General features: G+C 38.4%; 3 protein-coding genes across 4 annotated transcripts in view; 2 read left to right on the plus strand and 1 right to left on the minus strand.

The window, feature by feature from the left end:
- The window catches only part of rnf220b (ring finger protein 220b), a 32,249-nt gene extending 25,108 nt beyond the window's left edge, over positions 1 to 7,141 (plus strand). The window contains exons 8-16 of the mRNA XM_061738325.1: positions 254 to 297; positions 642 to 723; positions 1,162 to 1,258; positions 2,635 to 2,694; positions 2,837 to 2,901; positions 3,032 to 3,116; positions 4,544 to 4,652; positions 6,386 to 6,460; positions 6,535 to 7,141. Coding sequence (XP_061594309.1) covers positions 254 to 297; positions 642 to 723; positions 1,162 to 1,258; positions 2,635 to 2,694; positions 2,837 to 2,901; positions 3,032 to 3,116; positions 4,544 to 4,652; positions 6,386 to 6,460; positions 6,535 to 6,606 — 689 coding nt within the window. The 3' untranslated portion in view covers positions 6,607 to 7,141. The remainder of the gene's footprint in view (positions 1 to 253; positions 298 to 641; positions 724 to 1,161; positions 1,259 to 2,634; positions 2,695 to 2,836; positions 2,902 to 3,031; positions 3,117 to 4,543; positions 4,653 to 6,385; positions 6,461 to 6,534) is intronic.
- An 809-nt stretch (positions 7,142 to 7,950) lies between these two features.
- Positions 7,951 to 14,065, plus strand: guk1b (guanylate kinase 1b). Of its 2 annotated transcripts, XM_061738326.1 has the most exons (9): positions 7,951 to 8,074; positions 9,301 to 9,422; positions 9,950 to 9,991; positions 10,328 to 10,450; positions 11,974 to 12,070; positions 12,654 to 12,792; positions 13,031 to 13,115; positions 13,197 to 13,282; positions 13,377 to 14,065. In XM_061738326.1, the coding sequence occupies exons 2-9, from the start codon at positions 9,311 to 9,313 to the stop codon at positions 13,404 to 13,406; spliced, it is 714 nt and encodes a 237-aa protein (XP_061594310.1). In that variant the 5' UTR covers positions 7,951 to 8,074; positions 9,301 to 9,310; the 3' UTR covers positions 13,407 to 14,065. The 2 variants fall into 2 exon arrangements, with proteins under 2 accessions (XP_061594310.1, XP_061594311.1); XM_061738327.1 differs by lacking the exon at positions 10,328 to 10,450.
- The window catches only part of obscna (obscurin, cytoskeletal calmodulin and titin-interacting RhoGEF a), a 51,733-nt gene continuing 49,431 nt past the window's right edge, over positions 13,025 to 15,326 (minus strand). The window contains exons 77-79 of the mRNA XM_061738324.1: positions 15,193 to 15,289; positions 14,893 to 15,042; positions 13,025 to 14,766 (exon numbers count right to left, since the gene is read on the minus strand). Of these exons, the coding sequence (XP_061594308.1) occupies positions 14,586 to 14,766; positions 14,893 to 15,042; positions 15,193 to 15,289 (428 nt within the window). The 3' untranslated portion in view covers positions 13,025 to 14,585. The remainder of the gene's footprint in view (positions 14,767 to 14,892; positions 15,043 to 15,192; positions 15,290 to 15,326) is intronic.

The raw sequence follows: 15,326 nt of genomic DNA on the forward strand, positions 1-15,326 counted from the left end.
ATTTGGAAAATTCAGATTAACAATACAAAGAATGAGGATGTTCTAGTGCAGGGATAAAAAAAATTATTACAAGCTACTCAACAAAATATAAAATTATTGAAATTTTATTTGCACAAATTTCCATTATTATATATAATTCGTTAACATAAACTGGAAAATCTTTATACATTTAGCCCACGCCTCATGCAGTCAGCAGTCTTTATGCCAGCAGTATTAACATCTTGTCACCCATCTGTCTTCCATCTGTTTCCAGTCAGGATCGGGAAACTGAAGAGGAGGAAACCCGAGGAAGCACAGGTATGCCCTCCAATTCTGTTTGCGCAAGAGCATTTGAAAGTATTTGTGTCTTTGACATTTTTATTGTAATCTGAGATGGCTATATGTAGCAGGAAGGGGGCTGATCTCAGGTTGAGAGAATGTCAGTGGTCCGACACAGAGACGTTGTTGATGGGCTTTGTTCGCGTGGCATCAGGATCACTGTCAGCTCTCTGTGTATCCATGTGAATACACTGCTGGCACTGGTTCACAGCTATGAAAACACAAACATACCTGTAGCTCCAGGCTGCGGGAGGCATATCCGGGCTGTTTATTTTATTTTTTTGTCCAGGCAATGAAGTTGTGATATTGTGTGCATGTTTCAGGAGGGTTCAGCAGACTTGATACCGTTGGAGAATGAGTGGAATGACAGGACAAGGATACAGATGGCATCTACGGGGTTTAAAGGTGAGTAGAAAGCTGCACACGCGCACGTGTGTGTGTGTGTGTGTGTGTGTGTGTGTGTGTGTGTGTGTGTGTGTGTGTGTGTGTGTGTGTGTGTGTGTGTGTGTGCGCGCCTGTTCCATCGAGGTACCCATGTGTGTGACCTTGTTCAGTGGAGGGTGAATAATGTGACTGAGTGGCAGTTGAAAAACCACTGAACTTTTCAGTCTAGATTACGGTAGAACCGGATGCCTTGAAGGTTTGCTTAAAAGTAGCAGTTTCCTTTTACCAGAAAGAGCTCTGACTTGCAAACTTGAAACAAGCTGATTGACAGAAACAAGCATATTCTTCTACGAGGAGTAAAAAGATGTGCAACAAAACAGGTTTCTCTAAATGTGTCTTTATCAATAGGAACATTTTATAAGCCATTATAGAGATTTTCAATTAAAACTCTGTCATCAGGGGCCATGCTGTTGAGGACGACTTCTAAGGAGTGCCGTGACAGCGATGTGGACCTGGACGTGGACGGAGACGATACTCTGGAGTACGGCAGAGCGCAGTATCCTTTTCAGTGAACTAGCAGTGTGAAAAACAAAGCAGTTCAGTGCATGTTTAGAATTGCAGGCCCTGACTTTCTGAAATGGTTTGTTAAGTGACAGATCTCACATACCAACCAATTATGGTTGAGTCAGTCACAGGTGGAAGGCAAGGCAAATTTAGGACTGTTCTGAAAACAAAATCTGTAAATCTGCAAAAAGCAGTGGTTGAAACCTCTTCTTGTAAAACCTTATTAGTTTGAGTCATTTGCATCTCCAGAACTGAATAACACTGTTATCTATTTGTTGTGGAAGAATGTCCTCGAGACTAAACTCGGAAAGATTGAAAAAAGAAAGAGTTGATTCTGAGTATGATTAGGTGTAATCACACCGTGCAGTATGACACCACATGCAACGGGTCACATCTTTACAACAACACAGATTACAGAAAAGTGACCAACACGACAGTGTGGTGTGAGAAATTTAAACATTAGGACTGATATTGCTGCAAATGCAAATGCCAGTTGCTCCCGGTTGTCAGTGTGTGAATGTGTGCGTGTGTGGGTGAATGTCTACAGTGTAAAGCGCTTTGGGGCTGTAGGAGTACAGCTGGAAAGCGCTATATAAGTGTAAGCCATTTACCATTTACCAAATTCTGGAAAAGTACCAAGATAACAGTAAAACATGTAAAACATGGCCTTGGAAACATCTCATCTCCTCACAGGCTGGGGCCTCCATCATTAAACCCAATTCACTGTTAGGTCACGAAGACCCATAAGTTAATAATATGGGATATTAAACCACATGACATCTAATATTTTAATTCCTCCATCACACTACTTACAAGAGACATTTGGTAGTAATTGGACACACGGGCAGTCCCATTGTTATAAACGCAAGGCCCGACTAAGATCTGAAAAACCTATATTTTACTAATGCCCAACTAGAACTGTAAGATATAGAGATTAAAAAGCAGATCCCGATAATGAATTGCTGTTGTCAGTGTCACTGAACGTGTTCTGAACCATTTCAAATCGTTTGTTGCAACAAAGATGCAGAAGGCACTGATTATTAGTAACAGCCCAGCTATCCATCTGTCTGTCTATCTATTTATCCATCTGTCCGTCCATCCATATATCTATACATACAAAAAGCTGTGGTGCATTAAATAATACAAATAATTTTAAATAGAGATAATCATCAACAATAAAAAAAAGTACAAACTCAACATTTAAAATTTACAGTATTTAAAAAACTGTTTTGCAAGTTCCAACCATTTTTGATCTCTAAATCCTAGGTTGAAAAATCAACTTCAAATAAAATAATTTTTCTCAAAGCTTCCCTGGCTCGGTATCTGTCTTTTTGATAGATTTGTGTTTTTCCTGACTTCAGTGTGCAGATACACTGAGACGGATGTAATCCCCTGTTCAGGAGAGAGCTCCAAAGAGTTGACAGTAAAGTATGTGTCTCACACAGTGACGCCCAGCTCACGCTGAATCTGCATCTAATCTTAACTCCTTATACTAATTCTTATCCTTTTTTGGAGATGTGTTTTTCTGAGTATGATTTGTCTTTAAAATGTGTGTTTTCTTGTGTTTCAGCAGCAGCAGGAGCATGTTGCCAGATTCCAGAGTGAACCTTGACTTTTCCAAGTGGTCAAATGATGGTGAGTAAACCAAAGACGTTACCCCCGATAGTCACCAATAAATAACAATCACCGCAGTTTTGGAGCCAAGTTGCTTCCCACAGTTTTCACTATCTGATCGTATTTCTTTTCATTTTGTTGGCTTGCTCAGGGAGTCCATCTACAAGCTCTGGAGATAAACAGGACACGGGCACAGCCGGTCTTCCAAAAACCTGCAAAAACACTGAGATTGAGACGTAAGTTTATGGTTCATAATGCCACTTGTGGCGGTGACAGAATGATCCTGACAGTTTGCTCCGCAGTCTCTTGGTGGTTTCATTCATTCATTCGCTATCATTTCTTTATCCTGTTCAGGGTTGTATAAGAGTCCCAATTCTTGGGTAATTTTTATTTATTTATTAATTTATTAACTTTTGTCCGATAAAGAGGACACACGTAATTTACTTTCATTTATTTAACAATAGAAAAATAACTTTTAGAACAAATAAAGGATTTTCACTTTCCTTGCTGGTAAGAATTTAAGGCATATATATGTGCATTTCTAATATAAAATACATATGATATATATATTTTTTTAATATGTCACATATGATTATCTTATTTATATATATATATATATATATATATATATATATATATATATATATATATATATATATATATATATATATATATATATATATATGCACACATACATACACATACACATACATATATATATATATACACATACAAACCCAGTTTGTTTTTTTCACTTTCCTAATAGCCTGTCATTGTCTATATTGTGAAAAAATATTTTCTTTACAACATAAGCAACTTTTTAATTGGTTCAAGATATTTTCTTGAACCAATTTGTTTGTTTTGCAGTAAATATTAAATGACACTTCCTGCATCAGTTGTGAGTTTCAGTCAAACAAACAACTGAAGAAATCCATCTGTGTTTTTATCTGAGTTTAATCTCTTTTTGATCAAGTATTTTTTCGGAGATGGCAGCCAGACTGAAACTTGTTATAGGTTATAGGTGTTATAGGTTTACCGTTCAGTGGACAAGTGAGGGTGAACAGATGAGGAAGGTGTAGTGAGGAACTAAACAGGTGGAAATAGTTTCAGGTGTGAATCAGCCAATCAGAGCAAAGGAAGTGCAACCATCCTCCCCTGCAAAGTGTATTTTGACGGCCTGGCTCACTATCAGTTCAGACTCCCTGCCCCTGCTCCAAACAGCGTGATACACAACACTATATCAACATGATGATATCATCAATCAAGATCCTAGCGAGCATGTAGACTGCACATGTTTCATCACACCTAATGCTTTGTGTCCCGTCTGCCTCACTGTATATTATGTTTGCACATACAGTCTGTCGTGGAAAAGTCTGTGTGTCTGTTTCTGTGGGGACCCTGACACCCCTGTTTCCCTCCCCCTCGCCCTCGTGCCTCCCGCCTATGATAAATGAGACAGCCAATGCAGGCAATGTGATTGCTGCTAAATTTCATGCTCAGTGTCCATGTTGGCCAGCGAATAATTTAATCTGTCTTCGATTTATAAATGACTCTCCAGCGTCTGCCTAACTCACACGCCTTCCCTCTCCCTTCCTGTTACCGTGTGTTTATGTGTGTGTGTGTGTGTGTGTGTGTGTGTGTGTGTGTGTGTGTGTGTATACAGGATCTCAGAGGATTCCACGCCAACAACACTGGATGCACTTAAAGCTCGGATACGGGATTTGGAGAAACAGCTGTCTAAAGGAGACAGATTTAAATGCCTCATCTGCATGGTGAGTATGGAGGCAAATTAAATCAATCGAGCAGACACAGAAAGGAGCGATAACAGCGCAGTAATGCAGAAACTAGTAATATTACAGCAGGGACCTGTGTTTTGGGCAATAAATCTGTATTATTGGTCATGGTCTTTCACCGGAATATAAGTATTGCATATTTATGTGATGACACTTGGTATATTTTGAAAGATTTGTACGTGTCATTTCGAAGGAAAACTCAGATTGTCTACAATTTATGGTGTTACTTTACTTGACTACTGGAGAAACTGTTGTCCGTCTATATTGGACAGAAAATGTCTGATAGTGGGAAGTCAGTAATTGGGTATTATTTTTAATGGCAGAACAAGAAATAGTATGAATGCTTCAAAAAATAGAAAAGTCATATCAGAATATTTCTATTACCACCACCTGTCACCATCTGTCATGAGTTTTGATTCAATGGCAGTAAAAGTCTTGAGAATGCAGGTATGTTCAAAAAGTACATGATGATGTTTGAGCACGCTGACTTTAGAGAAGTAAAAGTACTGAAAATTGAAAACATTTTTACAAAATAATCAGGAATCCACAAAGTAGTAATAAAATTCAGCTAAAACCTGCTGTTTGAACTAGGAAAACTGAGGAAATGTGCATCTGATGGTGAACCTTTGAATAATGGGATGACAGATGTGCAAATGTTTCAGTTAAAATGTCCAACAACAAAAACTCTTACTCTATGAATATGGTCCTGTGGGATAGAGTATGCAAATATGAGCCTATGGGACAGATTTTCCCTATCCTTGATATAGACTAATACTCTTTTACGTGAAAATTACTTGAAAAACATAAATAAAAGATAGAAGCATAACAGCCAAAATAAAAGCAAACGTGTCACTAATCAAAACAAAGTGAAGACATAGCACATTAACCCTTGACGCCTGATATATGAAATAATACACAGAAAGTTGTAATTTATTTAATTTTATGTGTTTATCATACATATTAAAATTAAAAACACTTCAAATTTTATTTTAAACAGTTTTCTCATTAATGATTTTAGTACCTCTATGAACAAATTAGGTAATTTTATTTAGTTACCATTTATTTAATCTATTTTTTTGTACAAATATCATTATTATTTTAAATGATTGGGGTGTTGCAGAGGTCTCTAAAAGGTATGCATCAAATATTAGGCATGAAATAACAAAAAAACAAACACATTTTTAATCAAACTTATGTAATAATTAATCTGCTAAAATATTATGTGAGTGAAGATAATTTAATAAGTAACTATGGAGCAGGTTCTTTTAGCAAAAACGTCACATTTTCGAACACTTTTATTATCATATAAATAATGAGCAGATTCTACTTTTAACACGAGGCAAAATAAGGAAATAATTCTTGATCTACAAAAAAAGTAGCTAATCTACAGTAAGAATTATCATTACTATTAGTGTTCCTTAATATATCATCTGTCGGTTGGATGATGATGCTGATAACGACATATAAAAGTGGTTTTCTTATGCTTGACTCAACTTGAAGCTTAGAAAGTTAAGAAAGTTTTATATAAATATCTGCTGAAAACACTTTATCGTGATGAATAATTAAGCACATTGGACGTTCCCTACTGTTTAAGAGGTTTGATTTGGCAGAATCGCCTCTGCTGTGATGCTGTAGTTGTAGTTTCACATGGACATCTAGTGGCAGTTCTTAATACAACAGGTTTCACTCACCTGTAGCATCTCTGTTTGCAGGAAACATACACAACACCGCTCACCTCCATACAGTGTTGGCATGTTCACTGCGAAGAGTGTTGGCTGCGGACGCTGGTACGATGTCACACTTGAATATAAAATGAGTGTCCAGATCAAGTTTGAAACAAGTGTCATCTTTATTTTTCCAGGGAGCAAAGAAGTTGTGTCCTCAGTGTAACACCATCACCTCCCCTGGAGACCTGAGGCGGGTTTACTTGTAACTTAACGGTGGAGGGACGTCTCCTGTTCAATCAGAGGTGGACCTGTGGGCAGCTGGTCTGTCATACACTCCCACCTTCCTCTTCACCTGTTCCTGATCTCACCTGTTGTCAGCTTACTCTTAACATTGTCAGACCCCAAGAGAAAGCATCTCTGACCTGTACAAGATCCAAGTTTCTGCTGCAGCACCAGCAAGATCTGAAGAAGCATCAACTTAGAGCTCAGGCACGAAAAAAAAAGAAGCTATATTGGGACATTATTTATCAATTTTCTATTCCTTTTATCTACTTTATGGGGAAAAAAGTTGGATTCAGTTAAACTGCAAAGCACATGTACATAGTTTTATGTATGTACGGAGTAATGTGTGTGTGTATATGATGTTGACCCGCGCCATAAATTTGTATTCACTGTACAGTTTGTCTTTGCTTCACATCCCATTTGTTTAGTTGCTTAAAATTTGAAACATTTATAATAATCTCATCATCATTTGACTAATTTTGTGTCTTTTTTTGTATATCATCATTAAACCTACTTTTGTCAACGTTACTTCAATAAAATGTGTGAAAATGTAGTCGAACTCTTCACTTTTGCTGAAATGTTATTCACCTGTTGCACACGTGGAGTGCTGGCATGAATGGACAGCAAGATTCCCGTGTCGGTCAGTCCTTTTGACATCCTTGTGAGGACGGCTCCATGTGTTGTGTTCGGATTTTGAGAAGTGGGTCGTGGCAGGATTAGCCAGGCACAGCCCGATGCAGCTCATCTGGAGGTGAGGGAACGCTAAACCCTGCTATTCTGAGACAATAATGCAAGACCACTGTGGTCCTGACCATTCAAACAGAGCGTATATAGAGAGAAGACAGCAAAAACGTCTGTTCCTTTTTCAAAATGTACTACCGTGACAGTATCTGAAGACAAAGTGGAGCCTCTAAGAGGTCTGCAGATCCAGTCTGTAGATGAACTGTGCGGCTTCCTGTAGTGAATTAGTGTTTCTATGTGTGTAAGTGAGATTTATGAAGCATATAAAGTGATTCCCTCAAACCAAGTCTGCATGTAGTGCAGACAAACTTTGATTTGTCTCAGTTATTTTTTAAATAAATTGTATTAATCCACACAATTGGCCTGTATGTGCACACAGCTCTTAAATTAGCTTTAAAACAGGAGGTGTTTGAGACTTTAAAATTAAAGATTAGTTACAACATCTACATAGAGAGCTGTGATCTTTTATTTCTGCAATTCACTGCTCTTATGCTGAGAAAAACATGTCATGCAGACGTGTGATTGGTCTATGAGCTGAAGGGAGGTGGCGTTAATTCAGACTGACAGTCAGCCGCTTCAGTGAATCCCACACACACACACACACACACACGCTCTTACATGAATTGCACACAGTCCATTAAGGCCTGATTGAAGAATCATCTGTTACCGGGCTTTGCTACGGCACAGACGCTACAGACGCTGTGAGAAAAGGTAAGAGGACATTTTTCTCAACTCTGCCAATTGTTGCGGCCTCCAGACAAATAGTAAAGTAAAACTTAACATTTATTTTGGATGCACACTGATTAAAAACCATTATAGTGTATTTTTATTCAGTATTTATTTTTGCTTCTCACAAATTTTGATGCTTTTGTACAATTAAAGTCCGAAACAGGTTTTCTTCCTGACAAGTTTAAGAACTCACAAAAGGAAAAGAAATGTAAAATATCTGTTTCAGTTAAGGTTAACAAACCTTTTGTCAGTGTTATAATGTACTTTGCTAAAGCAGAATGGATTATTAATATTGATGCATTAACATGACAGCAGATTTTGATGTTGCTTTGATCATAAGCAAGTTTTTCTTAATTTTATATTCACCAATTTTAAGGCTATTTTTCAAACAAGTTATAGCAATACTTATCTAGTAATAAAGCAATAAAATATCTAGTATTTCTGCAGCTGATCGATAAATGTAGCACAACAGAAATCTTACTTAAATCATAAATAAATGTAAACTCACTTAAAGTGCAAATAGCAGCAGTTCCTGATAATCACATTCACTGAGGCACATGAGTCAATATCTTGTTATTTAAGGTGCAGCCTCCTGTGTTAAGAAAGTTAAGCTTTTTAACTGTTCCAGTGTTCCTGAAACGTCATCCTCTCTTTGGTTCAGGAGGTAACGGGGTCACCTGTCCTAGACCCGTTATGTTACGTGGGTTACATCTAATTAATCCTGCTGGCTGACCCATTATGACTTCATTAGCAGGCGGTTTTAATATTAACCTCAGAGCCTCTGCCTGTCCAACCTATCAGCTATTAGGACATCTTTTAATGGTTTAATTAAGGAGAAATTCTCAGTGTCAACTGATTATTAGCAGAGATTAAAACTAGATCATATATTAATGTGAGAGCAACACTTGTTTTTAACCCTGTGTGTGTGCCAGGATGCCTCCTCCTTACAGTGTAGTGGATCAAAGGATTAGCTTTACGTGATCCTTAACAGGATAGCTAATGTGCTTCCGCACTGCTCAGGAAATTCATAGGAGGATGTTTACGCCACGTAGAAACAAATAGAAACAAAACTGTGATTTATCCACAATGGAGTTTTTTGTAATAAATAAGCATATGCCACACTCCTCATACTGGATGTCCTCAGGCACAAACAGTCTGAGCTTTATCTATTTCTTCTACAAACCTGATCTCTCCATGTCCCGTTTAAGCTTGAGAGCAATGTCAGGACCGAGGCCCGTCGTGCTGAGTGGCCCTTCTGGAGCTGGGAAGAGCACTCTGTTGAAGAGGCTGATGAAGGATCACGAGGGAGTCTTTGGATTTAGCGTGTCACGTATGTTTGTGCGCCAACACACAAGTGGCCTTTCTAACATCACTCTGGACTCGGAGACAGAATAAGCCATAATGTCTGATTCCACACAAAGCAGCACAGTTCAGATCCCAGATAGCCAATAATGTTTGGTTCAAACAATAAATACCTCTGCAGCAGCTTTGTTTTGGCCCCGATTTGGCTTTAAATGACTGCACTGACTGAGAGTGATTGCGGCAGCATAAACTTCAGCCCCCTGTTTATATTTTAATGTATTTTTTGAGGCAACGTATGGGCATACCTGGCTCTTACCATAAGCCATAACCCATGACAAAGCTGGTTAAGGGTGTTCGGGGTACAGCTAGTCCATACGGCACAAGCCGTAACCAGAATTAGGCCACCTTTGGCCTGCACACAAGTGCCAAAATAAACCTATATTAGGACCAAATGTATCTGCTATCTGGGAATATTTTTTTTCTCTTCAGCATCTTAGTATTCCTGTAGATGTTTTTATTCCTGTGTGGTTTTTAACAGTGAAATCCTGTTCTCAGATACAACAAGAAACCCTCGACCAGGAGAGGAAGATGGCAAAGGTGAGCTGTGACTCAAGACAGATTTGCTGGCGACAGCTTTTAGTTTCTACATAAGTGAGTGGTTAATGTTTTAGCCCCTTTACAACGGATTAGGAATCAGTGTTCCTCGAACTCACATGCAACAGACTTTGACTTAAAGTTGAACCTGCACAAGTAAACATAAATTATTGGAAAAAAAAGAAAAAAACAGAAAATATTTGCATGCCAAATTTCCAAGCCTTCCCTACCTGCCCAGTCAGTAACGCCACAGCACTTTACTCCCAAGTAAACTGCACAAATAATTCTGTCATTTATAGGGATGAATCTCTTTCTGTGCCTGTTTTGCTCTCTCCATAGGGCTGAACAAGCTCCCCCAGCTGCTTCTGGGGGCTGCTTTACTGCCAGTAGCAGACGTCTTTTCATCTGAAGACATAGAAACCTCATTTTCGGGTCCAAATGAATCAGAAACCACACATCAAGGTGATCTTACTGTGATTTATTGATCACAGTTTTCACGGCAAAGGGATGGGGGTTACTTTCATCATCCTGCCATGCTGTCATTGGATTATTAGAAACATATGTGGCAAATAAAAATATATTTAAAAAAATTATTCAAAGAAAGAAATTCATAATAAACTCAGGAATTATGAGACAGTTTACACTTTGGAGTAAAAAGCTTTTGAAAATAGCCCCCCCGTGATGCCTCTGTTGTGGTTCCGAACTTCCTATTCTTTCCCAGTGTGGCTGACGAAGCAGTGATGACCACTAACTTGTAACAATCAGACAGGGCTTACAATATGAGCTGTTTATATTCACTGGATCCACATGGTCTTAAAAAAAACCCAACTTTTTTTTAGTGTTGCTTTATTATGTTTTAATGATGATATATTAAATATTTTTACTTTCCACCATTAAATTCCTCCAGCGATTAAAGTAAGACAAGAGGGATTTCTTCTCACTTTTGGGCGATAATGAGGTTTTGAGTTTGTCTGCGAGTGTTCTGTAAAGTCTGTTTCCAGGCTTATTATCTATCCATTTACAGCACAGTCACTTTGTGTTCAGCGTTTCCCTTCAGATTGTTACTTCGCTCTGAGCCAGACTCCTTTATGTTGCTGTTGTAATTACTGTATTTTGCCATTACTTGTAGCGGTAGTAACATTTGCTTTTGAAACTCTGCTCTTTTAGATTTCCATAGTTTTTGATATTAGGAGAATTAGACACATGGACTGGGTACGGTCGGTTTAGTGTGTTTTGAAACTGTAACTAATGACATGATTTGCCGAGAGGGACCGACATATCAAAGAGAAAAGTATTTCTGAACTTCGCATGACTTTCCTATAGAGGAGACTACACCATTACTTGTTCATTAATAAAGGTAACTAATTGTGAACTCCGGCTCAGAAGGAAAATCACTAGTAAATATACACTAGCAGTCATGAAAAAATGGATTTAGGAAGAAAAACTTGTACATTGAACATGCCTGTCAACTGTGTGCAATATTGTATTATTATTATCATTAATTTTTTATTTTTTTTAAAAATGTATTTAATAGGGACAATGCAGGTTTACATGTGATCACATTCACTCATTACAAACAAGCCAATGTGACTGATGTTCTGCATACAGAGAGTATAGCTATTGCTAGTTTCCATCTCCTGCCCTAGTTAGGCTTTTAGTAAAAGAAAATGAAAGAAAGGAGAAAAAGAATACAAAAATACATTCAATTTTCAACATGCAAAGCTATATCCTATTTACAATTCTCAGCTTGCAAGAGAGCACCCTATTAGCGGTTACAGGTGATTAAAAATGCGTACATTTCTGATTTTGCTTCAACCAGTCTTTGACATTTTTAGTAAAAACCTTAAAATCTTGAGTTGTTTTTATCTCAGTTGGCAGTGTGTTCCACATTTGAGAGCCCTTTATAGAGAACGCTGACTGATTTCAACCCAATTGATCTCCTGGCAGCGCTACAGTACATTCATGACTAATGTTGCATCTTACAGACTACCACTTCACAACCAGAGAGGCCATGCAGGAGGGCATCGACAATGGAGAGTTCATTGAGACTGCTGAATTCTCTGGGAACATGTATGGGACAAGGTAAAAATAGACTTTTTTTTCTAACACTGACATGTAAATGGGTTGATATTTCTATTGCATCCATATGTACTCAACAGGCAGCATCTCATTAAGCTGCTAACCTTTGCAAAAGAGCATTTTTGTCAAAGTTTCTCATAAAGTTTTAACCTTCAATGTGAATTTCACTCCAAAAGCTTTTTTTTTGTTCAGTGAAGGTACAATAAATAAGCATCAGTGATAATGGTAATGTTAATGTTAAAGATATTAGGATCCATGCCTTACAGAAACAGCCCGTGGGCTTTGTAACAAGGATAAAGAGGATACATAATGATCTGGTGACAGATGGAGCTTTACACCTAAAGTCAAAAAGAGAAACACAACAGCTTAGCACCTTCTGTGTCACGTTTAATCTCTCCTTCTTATTCTGAAGCTCACACTCACTGGCTGAGTCTGAGCAGCTTGGATCAATGCAACGATCCTCTTACCTCAGCCACTACATGTAAAAGAACAAAGGAACATGATTACACATTCAATTCACTGCTTGGGCACCGTCAAACTCGCTCTGTTTGGTCTCAGTTGGTTAAAAACGCTCTTGGTTTTTTAGTAAGGCTGCTGTGGAAGACGTGCGAGCCAAGAACCTGATCTGCATCCTTGATGTGGACATCCAGGGGGTGAAGAGAATTAAGGAGACCGACCTGAACCCCATCTATATCTCCATCCAACCTCCATCCATGGAGAGCCTGGTAAATGTTAAACTTAACACTTTACACTCAAGTAATATTTTTTGCTAAACTTTAGTTTTTATTAGTCTATCTCAGCTCTTACCCATGTAGAGTTAGGCATATATGTATATTCATTGCAAAGCTCCCTGTCTTTTGACATTTTTTTATTTCGTTTTGCATTTTTCGCAGTAGATTTTTTATCTCAATGATCATTGATGGTAGTTCTATTATATTACTTTTGCTCTTTTGCCTTTCTTAGGAGCAACGTCTGAGGGACAGGCAGACAGAAACGGAGGAGAGTTTACAGAAACGTCTGGAGGCTGCGCGCATTGATATGGAGCTCAGTAAGTTTCACAGCAGTTCTGCTGCAGCATGATGCTGGAATAAAGAAAAATCACTCAAATTAAATGAATGTTGATTTATAGGTAAAGAACCTGGAGTGTTTGACGTTGTTATCATCAATGATGACCTAGAGAAGGCCTACGAGGAGCTGAAAGAAATCCTACATGAAGTAATGAAAACTATAAAATGCCCTAGCTGTTACTTGTTCAAATTCCTAAATATGTTGGATAAGTTTGTTTTTTCCTCTCTCTTTCTCTCTGCAGGAAATCCAAAAAGTTCAGGAGGCCATGTAATTAATAAACACTATCTCAGTTTTTCTTCTGTGGGATCCCAAGACCCAGAGCCGAGTGGGCCTGTCAGAGATCATGCACATGAAACAGTCTCTTTTCTGGAGAAAGTTCATTTTCCCTTTCCTCTCTACGTCGTACGGTCAGTTGTTTCGTCTGAACTGTTTTCAAACTGAGATGGAAATGTGGACTTCTGAGCTGAAAGATGTTTCTTGTTGACTAAGTGATAGGAGAGCTGTGTTAGATTTAGTTAAATGAAGAGGTGAAATCTAGGTGTAATACACAATATAATATATATCTACCACTTTGGTGTAAGAGAAAAAGAAATGGACAACTGCCAAATCCAGTGCTGCGTTTGTCTCTACAAGTCCAGCTTTGGTACTGACCTACAGTGCATAAGTCACGGAGCACCCATGACTGCCACAAGCCGGGGTTCACAAAATAGTTACTGTCATTTGTTTTGTTTATTTCAACTAAAGCTGAAATAAATTCACACATAGCAAAGTTCATCAATTCTTGACATCAATACATATGTAAACCCTTCTGCACATGAGGTGTCCTCTGACAGAAAGTCCTTCCTTGTATTGGACTCCAGATATGGTACTGTACATGTCATGATTGTGTGTTTGTATACAAACAAAAATAAATAAAGAACCCAAGGTCAATGACTGAGAATTTGCGCCATTTCATAAATCTTTCATTCATGAATTTATTCTCATGGGAGTTTAACCCAGTATAATTTTGATGTGTCTGTGATAGATCATGCAAAGCTTTAAATAAATACTGAAATATATGTTCTTTCTTTAAGTGGCATCATAACATAGAAAACATTTTTATTCAAAGCCAAATGAGTGTTTCCATCTGACACTGCAGCAGAGGACCACAGCAACACCATCTTATGGCAAAAATCTAAACTTTACACGTCATGCACCACTGCAGTCAATGCTCAGATGTAGTTTTATCCTCCCTGATATGTTTCCACATAAACTGCAGCCCACACACACAGTTTACTAGCTAAATACAAATTAAAACCTATTAAGACGCATCACATGTTTAAAATCAAGGTATAACAAAATGCGTGCCTGAATAAGGGCCACACAGGGAGCAAACGCAGATGTGATGAAATATTTCAAGGCTGCACGTTTTGTTTTAAAGAAGTAAATCTCATGTTGTGGTATAACGGCCTCACTGGAAGAACGGACCTTGAAGCTTTGTGCGCACCTGATCTCGTTTCTCTTCTTTCTGTGCGAGGTAAGCTTTGAGCTTATCAGTGGAGAAACACACTTTGGAGTGTCGGGTTTTGTGTGGGGCACGGTGTGCACGCAGCCAGGGGTTCTGGAGGCATTCGGCTGCAGTAGGTCTCCCCCTGCACAGTTGTTATCAAATCAGTCTAAAGTTAGATCCTCCCATTTCAGCAATGGGCCTTAGAAACATTTGAATTTGATGTTGATTTACCGCAATACACAAAACAGTGCAAGTGAAATCCACTCACCAGGATTTGTTATTCAGGCTGCTTTTCATGAAGTTTAAGGCTCCCTCTGACAGGCCAGGGTAACAGCATCCAAACTGGATCTTCCCCTTCCTTATGTTCTTGTCTTCCGCCCAGCTGTGGTCTGCTTGAAATGGGCTGTCGGCGCTCAGCCTCGTGATGCAAAACATAAATAACTGTTTTCAGATGGGTTCATTATAATGTATATCAGAGCAATAGAAGGTTGCTGGATCTGTGTTAACATTTCTTTAACTATTACCCACTTGCATACATTTGTATTTACACCCTTATCTCTGTGCTTACATGATAAATGACAGAACTCCAATAGCCCAGATGTCAGTTTCAGGTCCCACACCATGACCCTCCAGGATTTCTGGAGCTTTAGGAAGGACAATATAAACTGACAAAACAGACACAAACAAGATATTGTCCTCAAT

Source organism: Cololabis saira, chromosome 13 (genome assembly GCF_033807715.1).
Source record: "Cololabis saira isolate AMF1-May2022 chromosome 13, fColSai1.1, whole genome shotgun sequence".
Classification (NCBI taxonomy): Eukaryota; Metazoa; Chordata; class Actinopteri; order Beloniformes; family Belonidae; genus Cololabis; species Cololabis saira.

Excerpts from the sequence above, each read along its gene's own strand:
- guk1b (XM_061738326.1), top strand. The coding sequence starts at position 9,311 with ATGTCAGGACCGAGGCCCGTCGTGCTGAGTGGCCCTTCTGGAGCTGGG. Across the intron at positions 9,423-9,949 it reads CTTTGGATTTAGCGTGTCAC|ATACAACAAGAAACCCTCGA; the intron begins GTATGTTTGTGC and ends TCCTGTTCTCAG. Across the intron at positions 9,992-10,327 it reads AGGAGAGGAAGATGGCAAAG|GGCTGAACAAGCTCCCCCAG; the intron begins GTGAGCTGTGAC and ends CTCTCTCCATAG.